Raw genomic sequence first — 20,215 nt, forward strand, 5'->3', positions numbered from 1 at the left:
ATGGGAAGAGGCCCACGAGAGAACGACCTTGAAGTACCAGCCCTTAGTGCAGGAGTTTAAAGACAAGGGATGGCAGGCATGGTTGTCCCCTGTGGAGATCGGCTGCAGAGGTTTCCCAGCCAATTCAGCATGGTGGTTGTTGTCAGGATGAAAGGAGCAAAAAACAAGCAGCTCGTAGGATGGGGGAAGAGGCAGAACGAGCCTCTTGTTGGAGTAGGCGAGAGGAGGGAAGCTGGAAGCCAGGAGCAGATGGGCAGTGATTTGGCCACCACTGCCGGCCCACCAACTGGAGAGTGTCGTGGTTAAGGGTGGAAACACTCTGTGAAGGTTGGGAACCACCTGATGACATCTCCTGGCTGAAGGCTACAGTTACCTTATAAGGTATCTGGAGAATGCACCCTAACAGGTGTATGTAACAAGTAACAAGTATTTTGTATCAGTCTTTACTTATGGAAGACACTAGCAGTATGCTAGAAGTTCAAAAGTGTCAGGAGACAGAAGTAGGTGTAGTTGTCATTACTAGGGAGAAGATTCTTGGGAACCTGAAAGGTCTGAAGGTAGAAAAGTCACTTGGACCAGATGGTCTACACCCCAGTGTTCTGAAGGAGGTGGCTGAAGAGTTTGTGGGGGCATTAGTAATGATCTTTCAAGAATAAATGGATTCAGCCATGGCTCCAGAAGACTGAAAAATTGCAAATGTCATTCCACTCTTTAAGAAGGGAGAGAGGCAGAACAGAGGAAATTACAAGTTAGTTAGCCTGATCTCAGTGGTTGGGAAGATGTTGAAGTTGATTGTTATGAATGTGGTTTTGGTTTCCAAATTATGATTCAGCCACAATTCCGCAATGCCCATGTCAATCCTGCCAATCTCCAAATGTGCTACAAGATCATATACCTTACCCATATACTGCGTGCATTCAAAAATAACACCCTCAATTGTGTATTCATCACTTTTTGATTTTTACCCATTACACTTAAAAACACCCCACTGACCGCAATTTTGCCCTATCATCTGCCTGCCTTTCTTCCAACAATGCAACAACCCGAATACCAATTGCCCCATCCTCCACTCTATCACTCGCGTTCCCTTCACCCTGCCAAATTAGTTCTAGCAACAGTTCCAGTAAAACCTGCCTGGAAGAATAAAGGGTCCCTCTTAGGTTCAAGGGTAACCCATCTTTTTTGTACACCTCATACTTTCCCCAGAGGAGATCCCAATGATCCAAAAATCTGGAGCCCTGCCCCCTGCACCATTTTCTCAGCCGCTCATTCATCTGTAGTATTATCCCATTCCTGGCCTGACTAGCACATTGTACCAGGACTAATCTTCTGCAGCCACTCTGAGATATTCTGGACCCTAGGCAACACACCATCCTGGTGTTTCTTTCATGGGCAGAGATTCTGCTGTCCATTCCCCTAACTATTGAATCTCCTCACTATCACTCTGCCTTTTCTGACTTTACTCTTTTCTGCTGAGGCACAGAGGAGGCTACAGTGCCACTGGCCTGGACGCTGTACCCTGACAGGTCATCCGCTCACAGTATCCAAAGGGGAATACTTATTGCTGAATGGCCACAGGGAAACCCTGCACTACTAACCCTCCCCCTTACTTCTCATGGTGGTCCTGCATTCTGGTGTGACCACCTCAGTAAAAGTTTCATCTGTTAGGTTTTCAGCCTCCCAGGTAGTCCTGAGCCCAGCCAGCTCCTGCTCCAGTTCCTTGACCTTTTCAGTCAGGAGCTGAAGTTGGCTGCACTTCCTGCAGATGTAGTCATCAGGAAGACTGTTAGTCATCACAGTCCACTGTCTTAACTATTATCCTGCCTACTTTCATTAAACTTTTACCCCTCTACCATTTCCACCTATCACATCTCATCTGCTCACTTCATCACCTCTCCCCCACCCACCTAACTACCCCACTCTCCACCCCCCCCCACTTGTTTTCACCTATCACCTTCTAGCTTGTCACAATCATGAGAAAACCTGCAGGTGTTGGAAATTCAAAGTGACACACACACACACAAAATGCTGGAGGAACTCTGCAAGCCAGGCAACGTCTTTGGAAAAAGAGTAAACGGTCGATGTTTCAGGCTGAGACCCTTCATCAGGACTGGAAAGGAAGGGGAGAGGTCAGAATAAGAAGGTGGCGAGAGGGGAAGAGGAAGTACAAGGTGGCAGGTGATAGGTGAAACTGGGAGGGGAAAGAGTGAATTAAGGAGCTAGGACTCTGATTGGTGAAAGAGATAAAGGGCTAGAGAAAGAGGCATGTGATAGGAAAGGACAGATTTACAAATTTGACCTCTGCTCCATGCTCCATGATGACAAATGCAGTACTGTGCATTACACTGCTTATACTGGTTTATTGTGAAATTTCTGGACTGCCATCTTCAAATGCACAGTTCAATAAGACATACAGCAGGAGCAGAATTAGGCCATTCAGCTTATTGAGTCTGCCCTGCAATTGGATCATGGCTGATTTATTCCCTCTCACCCCTATTCGCCAGCCTTCTCTCCACAACCCTTACTAATCAAGAACCTATCAACCTCTGCTTTAACTATCTCCAATGACTAGGCCTCCACAACCATTGAATTCCACAGTTTTACCACACTTTGGCTACAGAAATTTCTCCTAATCTCTTTTAAAAGAGATGTTATTTTATTCTGAAGTTGTGCCTTCTGGTCTTAGACTCTTATGTTACTGGAGATATCTTTATGTCCACTCTGTCTAGATCTTTCAGTATTCAGTAGGTTTCAATGAGTTCCCCCCTCATTCTATTCTCCAGTGAGAATAGGACCAGATCCATTAAACATAACCCTTTCATCACCAGATTAATTCTTGTAAACCACCTCTGGAGCCTCTCCAATGCCAACATATCTTTCCTTAGATAATATGGCCCAAAACTGCTCACAATAGTCCAAACAGGGTCTGAATAGACACCTTATAAAGCCTCAGTATTACATTCTTGATTTATATACCACTCAATCAAAGTGAATGCTAATATTGCATTTGCCTTCTTTACTGCTACTTCAATCTGCAAGTTAGTCTTCAGGGGATCCTGCACTAGGACTTCCAAGTCCCCTTTCACCTCTTTATTGACTAGCTTACCTTCGTATTCCATCTTTACCTTCTTTGACTTTTTTTGTGCCTTCTGTTGGTTTTTAAAAGCTTCCCAATCGTCTAACTTTCCACTAATTTTTGCTCTACTTTCTACCCTCTCTTTGGCTTTTATGTTGACTTTGACTCCTCTTGTCAGCCACAGTTGAATCATCCTGCCTTTAGAATACTTTTTCTATCCTGCATTATCCAAATTGCTCGCAGCAACTCCAGCCATTGCTGCATCCATTATCATCCCTACTAGTGCAGACATCTCACCTCTCCTGGAGGTTGATGCTCGCAAATTATATACAATATTATGGAAATCAATTTTTTTGAGAGCGAGCAAGAGAAAACAAGAGAGAGCGCGAGAGCAAGCAAGCGAGAGCACTTGAAAGAGCGCGAGCGACCACGAGAGAGAGAGCGCGCCATGGCAGAGTGTTCCAAAAAAAATATAAAACGTATGTCACCCCAGACTACACTAAAGTGTACCCGTGCCTAATAGGGGTCAAAATAATGACAGTGTTGCTCGCTGCACTGTTTGCAACAGTGACTTTTCTATTGCCCATGGTGGGTTAAGACTGTAAAAGATGTGTTGAGGTGAGTTTAACAAGTGTCATTCGTTCATTAGCATAGCTAACATTATTTAAACTAGCTGGCCAGCTGTTAAGGAGCTACTCTATTGCAGACGTCCCACCTCTCCCGGAAGTCTCCCACAAATTGATGGTGCTACCTCCCTGTAATGAGTTTTTGCAGGGTGGGATGTCTGCTAGTGTTCCCTTCCAATCAATTTTGGCCAGCTGCTCTCTGATGCCTCTGTAATTCCCTTTACTCCATTGTAATACTGATTACAGCTTCTTCTCAAATTGCAGGGTGAATTCTATCAGATAATGATCACTGTCTCCTAAGGATTCCTTTACCTTAAGCTGTTTAATCAATTCTGGTTTGTTGCACAACTGCAATCCAGAATAGCTGATCCTCCTGTGAACCCTACCATGAGCAGCACTGACATACAAAATTACTCAAGTATGCTAAGAAAATTCAAGGAATAACACTCTACCATGTGGTCAACCACTGACGTACAAAATTACTCAAGTATGCTAAGAAAATTCAAGGAATGGTGGATGCCCCAAGGCCAAAAGATGCGTCATAGTTGTGGTCCCTTTTAGGATTTGTCAACTACTAGGAACAGGTTCCTACATGCTCCATTCATTGAACTCATTACAGCGGATTGGGAAGAAATGGCAATAGACAAAGCAGGGTGTGGTGGCTTTCAAAAAGGATAAGGACATGATGATGTCAGACACCGTACTCACACGTAATCTTACCTGATGGTATGGGTACAGACATGTCACAGGTTATAAGGGACGGAAATTAACGTCCTATAGACTTTGCATCCCATTCCCTTACCGCTGTAGTGAAAAATTATGCACAGGTTGACAGGAGAAGCATTGAGTCTGGTTACAGGAGTAAAATGTTTAACCATGGAGAGAGAGTTTACTCTTGTTACTGATCATCAACCACTAGTGTCCATTTCCAATCCACAGAAGGGTGTTCCACTAATGACAGAACAAATGCAGAGATAGGCTGTTTCTTGGAAGACACAATTATAAGAATATCTAATCTTGGAAATGCTGCTGGATTATCTCATTTACCTTTGGGAAAGAAATAACAGGAAAATTTACTGAAAGACACTCCTCTTTAAGTATTCTCCCCAACGCAAGTCAAAAGTCCCTCTAGGACGGGTTAAAAATGAAAGCATTGGTTCAAGACCTGGGATAGATCAGCAGATCGAGCAGCTTGTCATGCACCATGTGGGATGCCAACAAGAGCAGTGCCTCTCCATCCCTGGAATGGCCTGCATTGGACTGGTAGAAAACTCATCTGGATTTTGCTGGACAATTCAGGGGCACAATTTTTTTTTTTGATAGTAGTGGATGCAGCTACAGTGGCCAGATGCATTTCTAATAGCCTCCACTACAGCCTCACACACTGTTGATGAGTTGAGAAGTCTCTTCAAAAGGGCTAGTGTTCTAGAACAATTAGTATGTGACAATGGATCAGCTTGTGGCAGAAGTTTCAGTCATTCCTAAAAATGAATAGAATTAAGACATATTACATCTACATCATACCACCCAGCTACAAATGGTTTGGTGGAACAGGTTGTCCGGTGTAAAGAACACACTGCAAGCAATGTCAGCGAACGTACTACAGTGATACTGAATCAGAAGCTCAGCAATTTCCTCCTTACACCTTGCAGTGCAGCACACTCTACCACCACCAATTCGCCAGCTATGCAGTTCCTGGGTCATCCCTTGTGTTCGTGTTTGGATCTTCTCAAACCCAATCTCAGGAGTATGCAAGACAAAAAGCTGAGACAAATTGAAGGATCCTTAGAAAAGGAAGTTCAATGTTTCACTCCTGGCAAGGTGATCAAAGGTGGCTACTGGGAAGGATTATGGACACAACTGGACTACTTTATTACAACCACTACAGAGGAGGCCTCAGAACGTGAGATAGCTTCACAGCCACATGTCCCACCTGCAAAGCAGAGTGCTCCCTTTGTCAGGAAAGGTATTATCCAACAAGCGTAAGAAAGCATCCACAGCGAGAATATCTTTAGGCATAAATGGGAGTATTTAGAATTTACTATGCTGTGGATGTCTGTACTGTAGTTGTACTGTGTACATAGTTGAGATGAATTCTACAGTGAGTTGAAGTTTGTAGTTAAGCAAAAAGGAATATCGTGTATTTAATGTCAGTAATTTGAGTAATTTTGTAACTATAGCATATTGTTCATAATTATGACATTGCATAAAAATACTTGAATTGCATACGTCATGATGCTAACATGTATACGTACGTGCGCACATAGCTTAAACACCAAGTTAGTCTTGCATTTTGGATTTCTGCCTTTTTTTTTGCAATTATTTACAAAACATAACAGAATTCTATCCCTGTTAAGGTGGTGGAAAGATGGTGTGAGTGGGGATATCCAGGAAATGGAGGAGATGCAAGTGAGGGAAATGGTGGATGAAGGACATTTCTAATCTTCTGGAATGGAAAGTGTCATCTTGGGAACAGATGTGACAGAAACAAAGGAACTGAAAAAAAAAAGGAAATGTCATTTTTACAACTGACAGGAGAGCAAAGGGCTGTTAACATAGCTGTGCGAGTCAGTGGTTGTATTAAAGTTATCACAGGACTGTCATCTCCAGAGATCGAGAAAGGGGAGAGTGGTGTCAGAAATGGACCAAGTGAACTTAAGGGTAGGGTGGAAGTTGAGAAAGGGGAGTGCTGTAAAGGGAAGAGATAAAGCAGCTTTTATGGAGATAAAGAGTTAGCTGGCACTTCTAAGCCGAAACCTGCATGACTCCTAGTGCAGGGCCCTGAATGAAACAACCAACATCCCTTTGCCTCAACAGATAGTGATACACCTGCTAAGTTTCCCCACCAATTTGCTTCTTTGTTCAGATTTTGCAATATCTTGTGACTCTGATTCAGAAGTCAAGCCTTCTTTCCAGAGTATGAAGACAAATTGTTATGGTGCCTTGCCTTATCCAGAGTTCAGATAATTCATTACAAGTTTGAGACAGACTCTGGGACCTTCCTGATTTTGCTGCTTAAAGACATAATATTTACTCACATAGCTATTTAGAGTCAAGTACTGTGTTTTTTTTAAATAAAATTAGAAGGGGTAAAAATTAATTGTCTTTGTGAGTATACTGCCATTCCTGAAAATATACATATGGAAGTATGATTCAGATAAGTTCATGGAAATATATTTTCATGAATAAAGGGCTACAATTGCATCAGGCAACTTTGACAAGATCATTCTTGACAACTCATTAAAACGCAGAAAGGAATCAGTCTGAGCAGACTATTAAATATTCTTGTAGAACACACCCATGTTGTACCCAAGATTAAACTGGTCAACTGACAATCCATCCCATAGAACATGCCAAGCCCCCAAAAAATATATCATGTATGAAATAATGCACATATTCTTTGTTCTTCCCGGATTCTGAGGATCCCATATGCAAATTAAAAAGAAATTAATGTTTTGAACAAAACAAAAGTGAATAATCAGGCTTTCTCTAATCTGGAATAGAGAAATAGTCCATTAGATGATGTTCTGAGACGGACAAGTTCTGAAGCCACTTTGAGATGGTAACGAAGCAAATAAAAAACACGATCCTTTGAAACAAGATAGAGTAAATCCAAGACAAAATTTATTAGAATAAATAATCAAAGATTTACTATAAATAATATACAATTTTGCTGATATTATGAAAACCCTATACAAAATTGCTGTAGATGCATTTGATCCATCATACATGTATTAATAGAGAACCATAAACAAAAGCTCATTATGTTGTTTTAAACATACAAAACCATGCTTTAGTTAATATAAAATTTGCATTGTATAAAAAAGTATAAATTCAATGTATTTCTACCAGAGAACAATGATTCTAGTTATTTATGTACTAAACAAACAAATTTATAATATAGCAACATATCCAGCCAAATTTTGGTGGTAAATGGGGATAGGGAAAAAAGTATAATAAAAATATTTTGGTTGAAATTCAAGTTCAGCAGAAATAAACTTTTGTTGCTTCAGCACTTTCTCCCAATTAAACCCAGTTCTGGAACTTCAGAAAAGATCGATTAAATCTCCATATCTGGGTAAATGCAACTCATCACACCGGCCATAAAATACGTCTACAAAACTGATAAAAGTGGTGGTATGTAGTTGAAAATAGGCCTAACTTCACAATGTATACACAGATTTTCACTGTTGTTCTTATAGGAAAACTTGATTCCCTACTATAAAAAAATTCTAAACAAAGCTTCAGCAAATGATACCAACAATGGTGCAATAGCCCAATATACCTTTCCAATGAAATTCTGGACTTCTAACCTCAACCCTGAAAAACAATTCCTTCCTTACTTATTGATCTGATTTGCCTGGAACCCAAGAGGACAATAATCAATGTACAATTTTTGTATTTAATTAGATCCGTGTACTCCAAGGTTCCCATCTATGTCAGGTGTGCATTTACTCTTGAAGATCAGGTCCTAGTCCCTCAGCTTCTCAGCCTCAGGATCATTCCCAGCTTCTGCAGCTCATCTCTGGTAACTTCTTACTGCCATATTAGGGAAGTTTTCCAAATCCATACTTAAAGAAAGCTTCACCTACTTTCTCCTAAGCCCACAGGGAACTTCCAACTTTGTATGTTTCTTCCAAGGTGAAGATATTCATGTAGCGAACTCATGTAGTATTAGTCTTTACAGAAACACAGTGGAGGACAGTACCACAACAAGTAGTGTTTGTGACGTGGTTTTGATGCTGATGTGCTGAGCTATCAGTGTGGAGCTTGCACATTCTCCTTATAACCTCATGGTGTCGCCTGGGTGCTCCACTTTCCTCCCACATTACCCAGGCATGCTGGTTGGTAGGTTAATTGGCTGTTAGAAAGTATCCTTTGCTGAAGTGGCAGGAGAATCACAGTGGAGTTGGTGGGAGGTTTCTGCAGGTTCCTCACAGATACTTTCTGCAGGTGCTGATCTTGCCCAGATTCATACACCCTCAATTCCATAGCAGACCATTCCTCAAGACACAGATTCATTTTTCCAGCAGAACTAAAATATTGTTTATGCTCCTTATGCAGACAGTTGCAAATTCTTGCAAAAGAACTAAAATTGTGCATATTGAAAACTATACAGGACATTACCTACAGAGAAACTGACAAGGCTGCCCTGGAAACCTCACACTTGATTAAAAAAAATGCATCTTTAGGGTAATACACTGTAAAATGAATTTAAGAAAAAAATTAGACGGTCATCAGTCTTTAGTCAGTGGGTGGTAAATCTGTGAAATTTGTTGGTACAAGCAACTGTGGAAGCCAAGTCATTGGGTGCATTTAATGCAGGGATAGATAGGTTCATGGTTAGCCAGAGCATCAAAGGACATGGGGGAGTGGGGTTGACTGAAAGAGTTGGATCAGCCCATGATTGAATAGCAGAGCAGACTCGATGGGCCAAATGGCCTACTTCTGCTCCTATATACTATGGTCTGATCAATTTTTGTCATGCATGCCCTATAATTTCACTACTGAAAGTGAATCTCATATCATAAAAGTACATTTAAACCAGTTCATTTCATTTCATGACACCTACATTCACCGGGTCTCTACAAATGACTTGAATTCAAAGTTTAAAATCCTAAGCTGCCTCTCCCCATATAAGATTTGAAATTCTGACCACTAAAATAAATGTTGCTTTATATTCTCTTATCTTTGTAATTTTTACAATGGATATTAATGAGTTTCTCCCACAATCCACAGAAGTAAAGTTTATATTTACATTAACTGAAATCCTTGCATTGTTTGTGCCCCTACAACTGGGTATCGGATTGGCATCCATATTTGCAATTTGTCTGTTAAAAATTGTTGAACTGAGCATCCTTCAAACATTTTTCAAATTCATGAGCACCTTTCAGCATTAAAAATACTTAACTGCTGGCGCTTAAATTTTTTTATTATAACTACAAATTATTCACATTTTACTTCATCCAATGGCAAGTCATGTCTCAATAAGCTACTGTAAACAAAATGAAACAAAAATTGCTACAAAGCTAGCCAAAATTGCATCATCTGCATGTGCTTTAAAAGACAATTGACAGCAGGGCCTAGCTGATCACAAATCTCTACCTGAAAATTACCTAAACTAAACAGCTCCAGGCCTGAATAAGATACATTTTTATCTTAGCACAGAGAAGGCAACATCCCCCCTCAGTCATGTGACCTACTCTAACAACAGATACATGTTTAAAGAGCTTCACCTAATCACTTTACTATCTAATGAAGCATTGAACAGGAGAAATATTCCATGAATCAAAAAAAAAGTTGGAGATTTGATACAAGGAAAACAAACAAAATTCCTTAACAATACCCTAACACTTCAAATTGGAGATTCTTTTTTTTGTTTTGGAAGAGATCCTGCCTGTCCTGCAAGGTGTTTGAAATGTAAACTAATCAAAATTGGGTAATAATTAGACAGTACTGCTGGGATAATGGAAAGTGTTCAGCATTGACGTACTATGTACAATTTCATGCCAACTTTGTCTCTGGAGAATTACTTTCAGAGAAGGAACTGCTATCATGTCCCAGTCTGACCTCTGTTTAAATACAGACATGGCTGTTGAATAGAAAAGCTTGGCATGCATACTGAAGAGATAATTTTGAGTAAAGATGAAATATTTGTATATGTGTTTACATCATGTGAGAGTACAATTTAAGTGCTACATATCAAAATAAACTTTCCTCTCTATTGAAATATTACAGTTCCGACGGTGCAATTTCTAAAGGAACCCAAGCATACCCTTTTAAGAAAAGTTGGTACAGATAATTCCTGAATACAAAAGGAATATAAAAGTTAAAGTAAGTTTCTGAATTTTCATAACTTACTGTTTTTCACTATTTTTGAAAAGTTTGGTAAATGCCTTTAATTCAAAAAGTTTGTGGATTAAAAAAAACCTAGTTTCCTTTTGAATGTTGTTAAATATATTCATCATATCTTTGGTGAATTGAACTTAACTCTAATTCACTGCACAAAACCATCAGTTCATTTAAAAAAGCCTTTTTGTAATATTAATAAAATAGCAATTTAATTTGCTATCCACCAAACAAAAGCAAAGGAAACAAAAAAAGAAACACTAAAAATCTCTCACAACAGATTCATTGGGTCCAATTATCTATCTTCACTGAATAAGAAACAAAGCCCAAAATTGATAACAAGTTAGTGTGTGGTTAAGCCCACTCATTAAGGATAATTTCAGGTACTGGTGGCCAAATATTTGCTAACATGCATTCCATAATGTAAAGACCCACAGCTTTAGGTATAACTGGGGCCAGGTAAAGGAGGTGGGTCAAAGGCTGAAATTTAGAAGTGACCACAGAACTTGCTACCAGATGACTATGTACCTCAGAAGATCAAAGAGTCAGACAGTTAGAGTGAAAACGGGACAGCAGTATGGGATTTGCCTTGGTGATTCCATTCAACACACACACACACAAAATGATGGAGGAAGGCAGGCAGGCAGCATCCATGGAAGAGAGTACAATTGACATTTCATGCTAAGACCCTTCAGCGGCTGTCTGGCCTGCTGAGTTCTTCCAGGATTTTGTGTGTATTGCTTGGACTTTCAGCATCTGCAGATTTTCTTTTGTTTGTTAGCGATTCCATAAATAGATTTTGCAGATGCCGGAAATCATGAGCAACACACAAGATATTGGAGAAACTCAATGAAGAGTCTCAGCCCGTAACCCCGACTGTTTATTCCCTCCCATAAATGCTGACTAACTTGCTGAGTTTCTCCAGCATTTTAGTCATGTGGTTCCAATTAAGTCTGACTCAGATCCCTTGAATACAGTCATTCCCAGCACAAATGAGACAAACTTCACTTGGAGATGGGGCACTACATGGATATGACGTGGGTCTGATGACCATTTTTTGTCAGAGGCAAGAGCGCAACTTCAGCCATGAAGCACCTGCTTGAATTTCCAGAATATCATTAAATGACAGAAAATGCTTATTAAGACACTTTCAGTAACAGTGTTGAAATAAACAACACTGCTGCAATTTCTGAACCTATATTTCCAATCTCTCAATAAAAATTTGGTTTCTTGTTGAAAAAGCTTTATCTTGAGCAGAAAATGATACTAATTTGTAGAGGTCCTCATAGAAATAATTTTGGAAATCACTCAGAAATCATTTAAAGAGAGATATACAGCTATATAGGACCCTGGTCAGACCCCACCTGGAGTTCTATACTCAGTTCTGGTGACCTCACTACAGGAAGTACGTGGAAACTGTAGAAAGGGCGTAGAGAAGATTTACAAGGATGTTGCCTGGATTGGGGAGCATGCCTTATGAGAACAGATTGAGAACTTGGCCATTTCTCCTTGGAGCGATGGAGGATGAGAGGTGACCTGATAGAGGTGTACAAGATGATGAGAGGCATTGATTGTGTGGATAGTCAGAGGCTCTTTCCCAGGGCTGAAACGGCTAACGCGAGAGGGCACAGTTTTAAGGTGCTTGGAAGTAGGTACAGAGAAGATGTCGGGACAATTTTTTTTTAAAACGCAGAGAGTGGTGAGTGCATGGAATGGACTGCTGGTGATGGTAGTGGGAGGTGGATACAATAGGGTCTTTCAAGAGACTCTTGGATAGCTACATGGAGCTTAGAAAAATAGAGGGCTATGGGTAACCCTAGGCAATTTCTAAAGTAAGTACATGTTCGGCACAGCATTGTGGGCCAAAGGGCCTGTATTGTGCTGTAGGTTTTCTAAATAATGACTAAGACAAGAAAATGGGCTGGGCTGGAATGGAATTCCAAAATAAAAGAAGAGTTACTGAAATCCATTAGCTCTAACTATGTGGATTTCCTTGGAAAGCTGAGTTATTTATAAGTACTGGAATTTTTAAAAGTTGGCTGATGAGAAAAAGGTACTTATGCTGTGGGACTTTTAACAAGTTTGAGAACTGTTGCCAGAATTGATTTATTAACCAAATTGAACAACTAATGGTGTATAATGAACAAAAAAACTAAACAATTGCAAATTATTAAATATTGCACCCTTTCAGAAGATTTATTCTCCAAATCCAGTTACTTTGATAATATGGTTTTAACAAGTTTATGCAGCACATCGTCAAAATTAAATAAAACCCTCAGATTAAAATAAAATGGTTAATGATCCTTGTTAATCAGGCCCCACAATTTATCATAAAATGTAACACTGAAAAAATATGGATTTTTGAAATACATATAAAAATGTATTATTAATTGTATTATAAATGTATTATTAAATGTATTTTTATTTTAAAAATGAACCCTTTAGTGAAAGGCTTTATTGGGAAAATTTATAATTTATTGTTACAACAGCACAATTACCCTTCATTTAAGATTAAGCAAGATTGGGAGAGAAAGTTTAACATGGCCTTGATAACAGAGGATTGCTTGCGGATTTTGAAGTTGGTTAGCTCTTCTTCGATCTATGCCAGTCACTCTTTAATTCAATTTAAAATTGTACATCGTTATTATTTGACAAAGAAGAGACTGTCTAAAATGTTTGCTAATGTTGGTAGTCAGTGTGATAGATGTAAAATCAAGACAGCTACATTGACACACGTTTTGATCGTGTTCTGTATTGAAACATTTATGGAAATTTATTTTTTCTACAATTTCTAAAGTTTTAAAAATTAATTTACAACCTAATAAATTGACTTTTTTATTTGGTATAATCCCTCATGGTATTTCTCTATCAGACCAACATGTAATTGCATTCGTTACATTATTGGCCAGAAGGGCTATTTTGTTGAAATGGAAAGATGCTTCTGCTCCTACTTTGATACAATGGTTCTCTCAGGTGATGTTAGTCTTAGTTTGGAGAAAATCGTAAGTCAAACTTTTGATTCTTGATTTAATTTCGAGAAAAGGTGGGGTTCTTTTGCCCGCTATTATCATCTGATTTGAGTTAATTAACATGGTTTCCTTCCGATTTTTGTTTAAATGGATTTGAGATGGCGAATGATGTTTTTCTTTTATGGAAGCTTGTGTGACGTATAGCTCCGGGTTGTGCTCCCAATGGGTTTTTTCCCCCCCGTATTTTTTAGTTAGTAGGGCTTGTTTTTCTTAGTAGGGGTTCTTTTCTCCCACCTTTTTTTCTTTCAAAAAAATATTCTTCACACTTTATTTTTTCTTCTTATTATTGATATATTGCTTACTTTGTTAATCAGTTATTTGTTAATTTAATTCTTTATTGTACATATTGACTTGATTATCTTAATGTATTTTTGTTGATCTTTAATAATAATAAAGATTTTAAAATGAAAAAAATTAAATAAAAATAAAATGTAACAGTGGAATACAGTTGCAATCAAGAAATTCAGATCACACTAAATTGGAGATTACTTATTCAAAATTACCTCCAAGCTCCCATTTTATATGCATGCTTAGACAAGTCCTACACATTCACATCCTAGCTCTGCTAGATACTAATTGTGTAATCTGTACCATTTGAGCATGCAGGCATTTATGAAGAGACCAATGGATAATGGTATCAATATTATAGCAAAAACAGAAAATTTTGGTTTTCCCCCTTAATGTCTTGGGAATAAAAGACATTCTCAAGTTAGAAATGTCTTTTAAAAGCTTAGATTTGAAAATTGGATATTGCATTTCGCATTCTTTTCACGGATTGAAGAAAGTTTTGCTTAGTTTCTGTACAAAAGATTAGGCAAATGCTTTTTATTAAGAACCATTAGTGTATCAAGTTGAAATACAACCATAGTGCTAACATTACTTTACAAGTAATTGTACCTGCAGTTAAAATTTAAACAACACTAAGCCACCTTATTTTCCCCATGCCAGTATCATTGTTCTAATCCGCTTTATTGAGAATTCATTCCCAATTGTTCTAGGTGATAGACAGTGTAGATTTAAAAAAACATGAAACAGAGGCTCCACTGAAGCACTACCTGTCAAACCTCAGACATGCAAAATCAAACTGAAATATAACCATCTTCAGTTTGTGCACCGCCATTCAGAAATATGTCCGCGTGTTTTAGTTTGGCAAGGTTCCAGGTGGAGCCAACAAAATACCAAATACATAGAACAATCCTAGCAAAAAATTCAACTTTGCAGTCATCTGAGGAATTTTGGCATAATTTTGGCTTCGAAACTGCCGCTCAAGTGAAAATGCCAAAGGCACAGTCAGAAGTGGCAGTGTGAGGCTGATTGTATAATGAGTTGCTAAAATACAGAATATTACATAGGGTATAAATATCAGTATGTTAAACACAATATAAGATAATGTTGGTCCAATAATAATGGCAAAGGTAACTATCCCTGCTTGCTTATCGGACTCCATGTCTCTGGTATTGTTACTGTGCAAGATTGCTTCTGTATTAAGCGCTAAAGGAATTGCATAAAGTAGTGGTGAAATGGCCAAGTAACCCACTTGAACAGCGTAGGCAAACATCACAGCTAGTGGTCCAAAGGTGATCAGAATGATGATATCACCCAGAGCGAAGTATTTAAATCCAATACCTATAGAGGGAAAAAAAGAATTAGTACATTTCAAATGAAACAAATAACACATCAGTATGCGCATTTAAAGATCAAACTGCTGGCTTTATTGACCATTGAACTGACTTAAATATTACAGTCCTGCACACAGTAACAGCACTAACCATTCCTCCTAAACAGTTATGGGATTCAAGACTTATACCCTTGACACGGCAATATACCAAACTCACAAGCCTTCCATACACTCTACCTGCTTAAGCAAGGATTCCACTCCATTTTCTCAACTTTTTTTCATTTTTCTTGTATCTATTCTAATGACAGGCCTTTCCACACTAGTGTTTGAGATGTCTTTCTTTCTCTTCAGTTGTAACTACTCTCTCCCAAAGCTGATGGGGGTCTCAAACACATTTCCTCTCCTCCCTGAAATTTTCTCAGTAACAAAATGCCTAAGAATGTTAACCTGTTCATCGTAGCTCAGCAACAACCCTCTAAGACACTGCTGCACCTTTATCCCAGATACAACAGCTGCTGCAAATAGCAAGCAAATGGAGTATGCAATCAAAAACATAGGGTAAGAGCAGCTGTCATACTCAAGATATTTAATAGGATTCTAATTCACTTCAAATGGTTCCATTTATTATCAGAGAATTTACACAGTATACAATGTGAAATACTTAGTCTTTGCAGACATCCACAACAGAACCCCAATGAACAGAAAAATGTTAGAACCCCAAAGCCCCCTCTCCCCTGTGCAAACAGCATCACCCTCCTCCAAAAAAGCACCAGCGCCGACCAAGCAATAGCAAAGCATGATCTGCAAATCAACAAAACTACTGTTTACCCAACCAATTGACATGCCACAGTTCAACTTGCATGAAAAATGGGAAATAAAAAGGAGGAAGAGAAACTATAGTCACAGGAGCGTGCATAAACAGAAGAGCATACAAAGAAATACAGTAACACAGTAATACAGTAAGTTGCTGGTGAATGCAGCAGGCCAGGCAGCATCTCTAGGAAGAGGTACAGTCGACGTTTCGGGCCGAGAACCTTCGTCAGGACTAACTGAAGGAAGAGTTAGTAAGAGACTTGAAGGTGGGAGGGGGAGGGGGAGATCCAAAATGATAGGAGAAGACAGGAGGGGGAGGGATGGAGCCAAAAGCTGGCCAGTTGATTGGCAAAAGGGATATGAGAGGATCATGGGACAGGAGGCCTAGGGAGAAGGAAAAGGGGGAGGGGGGGAAACCCAGAGGATGGGCAAGGGGTATAGTGAGAGGGACAGAGGGAGAAAAAGGAGAGAGAGAAAAAGAATGTGTGTATATAAGTAAATAAATAACGGATGGGTTACAAGGGGGAGGTGGGGCATTAGCAGAAGTTAGAGAAGTCAATGTTCATGCCATCAGGTTGGAGGCTACCCAGACAGAATATAAGGCATTGTTCCTCCAACCTGAGTGTGACTTCATCTTGATGGTAGAGGAGGCCGTGGATAGACATATCAGAATGGGAATGGACGTGGAATTAAAATGTGTGGCCACTGGGAGATCCTGCTTTCTCTGGCGGACAGAGCGTAGGTATAGTAAGCAACACAAGGGAAGTGCGATACACTGAAGAAAACAAAAATCCATAGGCAGGTTATGGATACCCAGGTCCTCCACCTCGCTCGACAATTCTACTGGGTTGTCAGTATTGGTCCTTCAACTAAATATCCTATTACATACTGTGTTATGTTAAATTTTGTAAGACAGATTGTCTGAACATTTCAAAATGACAATTTAACTCTAGTGAACCCTTAGCAAATGGTTTCTGTATACCAGTGAGTATGTTTGCAATGTCAGTGCAGAGTAAACACTGTAAATGTCTGTAGAAAGTTTCTTTATAGCAGCTGGATTCTTTATCTAGTCTCAAGAACCATTAAAATGCCAATCTACGTCCAGTTGAAGGACTCTTTTTTGGATTGGGGCTTATTGCTTTTAGTAATATTAATGTTTCTTTGTATGTCCAAGGAATGTTGTATGCTACAATAAGTGGGAGTGACCAGAAAAGCATCTAATTGATTTATGAAGTTATACTGATGAAGAGTGCTCTCATACTTATTTACATTAGGATCAACGACATCCACCATTATCACAACGCTATGGGACTACACTTGTCTAAAAATGTAGCAACTTATCACCATCTTAATGTTACTACACTTTATATGCATCCAATAGATTTTTCTTAAACGCTGCTCATTTCTAACCCAAAGATTGGCTTAGCACCTCAATGATTCAATTGCTTTCTAGTGCTGTCAAAGTTTACTTCTACTATATTATTCTATTCTAATTCTATTATACATACAGTGGATTGCAGTTAATTGGGACACATCAGGACCAGTACATTTTGGTCCAATTAAGTGGATGTCTCAATTAGCTAAAGTTTCACATAAATATTTAAGGCCTGACAAAAGAAATTACTGTCTGAGTAACAAATTATATATTTAAATAAAATTCATAATAAAATAGAATACTATCAATACTACTACAGTACTATAAAACTGTATATTAGTTCCTAAAAGTTATTTACCGTAAATGAACGAAGTCATTGCAGCCACCTAGTGTAGATAATGAACTGCCTTGTTACAATGCTGTCTATGATTGCATTCTACAAATCTTCATTTTCATTGTAACGTTCAAGATGATTATCTTGAATAGTCAACATTTTGGCCAGGACCTTTCATCAGACTGGAGAGCCCTGACGAAGGGTCTTGACCCAAAACATCGACTGTTTACTATTTTCCATAAATGCCACCTGGCCTGCTAAGTTCTTCCAGTATTTAAAAACACAAACACGAGGAATTCCAAGCATTTTGTGTGCGCTGCTTGGATTTTCAGCATCTGATGATTTTCTAGTTTGCAGTCAGGATGGAACTTGGGTCTCTGAAGCTGAGGAAGAGACACGAGCAGTTCTGCCACAGTACCAAGACCATAATGTATTAAAAAAATTAAGATTAATTACAATAAAACCTCAAAAATATGGCATTCTTGGGGCTTTGGCAGTTACTGGAGCAACACCTTCCCCAGATTTTGGGAATGTTATTTCTATAATACTAATATTATTTTAGTAGTACAAGCCTTCCAGTCACCATAGCAGCTTTAAAACAGTAGCAAATACACAAGTGATGCACACACTACTCCAGTTGCAACCCTGTGTTCCAAATGAACTCAGGCTATGGCCATGCTGCTGGCCCACAGAATGGGCACTGCACCCAGCCACAAAACCAGCTGATATGCTGAACACCTGCTTTGTAATGTGGGCTAAAGAGAGAGCCAGATATCAATTCGGTTTTCCACGCAATCCTATGTACATGGAGCCCAGAAAAATAGAGGGCTATGGGTAAACCTAGTAATTTCTAAGGCAGGAACATTTTCAGCACAACTTTGTGGGCCGAGAGGCCTGTATTGTGCTGTAGGTTTTCTATGTTTCTATATGCCAAATTACTGGCATTTCTCTGTAAGGGTTTAATGGAGCTTTAAGGTTTAAAAATGACCAAATAAAAGGTGATACCTTTCTAATTTGTGTCCGATATAGCTCATTTAGCACCTGCAAAATTAGTTCAGCCTCTTTATACTGCTTCAGTTAGTAAGTAATGAAAGCCACCGCGAAGTGAAACTAGTTACGTATGAAGTCCAGGATTACGATGTGCTGATAAATAAAAGTATCAAATCTAATTCTTATGAAATAAAATTACATTCAAAAATCATTTCCCTCACTAAGTATTTGTCTGCTTTCATTTTTAAAAAAATTTCAGGGTTCTTGTTTTATTTTCGAATAAACTGATGTTGATTCTGAGGGTCTGGAATGCTTTAGGTGACCAATGGAAGTAATAAAACGGTTTAATGCAAAATATGAATAATTACCACTGAAACTAGGAAGCACTTAAAGTAAAATAAAAACAGAAAATGCTGAAAAGCTCAGTCCACGTGAAGAAAACTGTTAACGCTTCAGGGGGAATACCGTTCATCAGAACACCCTTCTGCTATGAGATAACGCCCGGACCCTGAAGCGTGAAAGTTTCACTTTTCAGAGGCACTGCCTGAACTGCTCGATTTTCCAAAGATAAACAGTAATAGATTCTGATAAAAGGTCTTCCCTATACTGCCTGACGTGCTTAGTCATCCAGCTTTTTCTGTATTTATTTCGGATTTCTGGCATCAGTAGAATTAGTTGATTTACAGTAAATCTTGAATGACTGTAACTCCGCAAATTCTCTTACATACCTCCAGTGTACAGAAACGAACTGGACAGCCCCCCGAAGAAGATAAGTGCCAGGTGTTCTAGTTTGAGCTTGCTCAAGAAGTAAAGGGAGGAGGCACAGAGGCAGCCCAGGGTGTAGAGAAAGGCTCCGAACCGCACCACATCCTGCGGCTCCAGGATCCGATCCACCAGCGTGCGATCATCGCTCTTCTTGTGATCGATGCCGCGACTGAAGTCATAGTAGGTGTTCACCAGGTTGCCGGCACCGTGCACCGCCAGCACGGCCAAGGCGGCCAGCAGGCAGATGGCCAGGTCCAACTTGCCCAGGGTTTTGTAGGCCAGAGCCGTGCCGAGAGCCACGGGCGTGAGCGAGGCGCTGAAACTCCACGGCCGCAGCGCCAGAACATAGGCTGCACACTTGTGTCTCAGACCGAGTGGCACCTCGGCGGGCATGCCCGAGCCTCTGACAGCGGCGTCCTCATCGACAGGACTGACCGCTCCATTCTGCTTCATCCTCACTCCGGGTTCGCCGTGCTCCGACTGCCGAGTACCACTCACCGAGCTTCACCTGGTTGCGCGGAACCATCACTCAAAGGTCACGACCGTAACACGACACCACACGCATGCGCATGTCATCGGCAACCGGGGACATGTGCGGTCTCTCTGGGAGCCCGCCCGCTCGGCGGAATCCCCTGGTGCTCTGCGCACGCGCAGCCTGCTTGGCGCCTCCCTTTGTCTTCGGAGTGGTTTATTTCTGTGCGTCCAAAAAAAACGGCAATATGAAAGTAACCCTGTGATTG

The 20,215-nt window shown here is 39.8% G+C and overlaps 1 protein-coding gene across 1 annotated transcript; it reads right to left on the reverse strand.

Annotated features, from left to right (window-relative positions):
• Positions 1 to 7,396: 7,396 nt before the first annotated feature.
• Positions 7,397 to 20,105, reverse strand: ubiad1 (UbiA prenyltransferase domain containing 1). Its single transcript, XM_072244978.1, has 2 exons — positions 19,439 to 20,105; positions 7,397 to 15,206 (listed from the first exon to the last, which is right to left on the reverse strand). The coding sequence occupies exons 1-2, from the start codon at positions 19,926 to 19,928 to the stop codon at positions 14,722 to 14,724; spliced, it is 975 nt and encodes a 324-aa protein (XP_072101079.1). The 5' UTR covers positions 19,929 to 20,105; the 3' UTR covers positions 7,397 to 14,721.
• Positions 20,106 to 20,215: the final 110 nt, after the last annotated feature.

The sequence above is a fragment of the Mobula birostris genome, chromosome 27 (genome assembly GCF_030028105.1).
Source record: "Mobula birostris isolate sMobBir1 chromosome 27, sMobBir1.hap1, whole genome shotgun sequence".
Classification (NCBI taxonomy): domain Eukaryota; kingdom Metazoa; phylum Chordata; class Chondrichthyes; order Myliobatiformes; family Myliobatidae; genus Mobula; species Mobula birostris.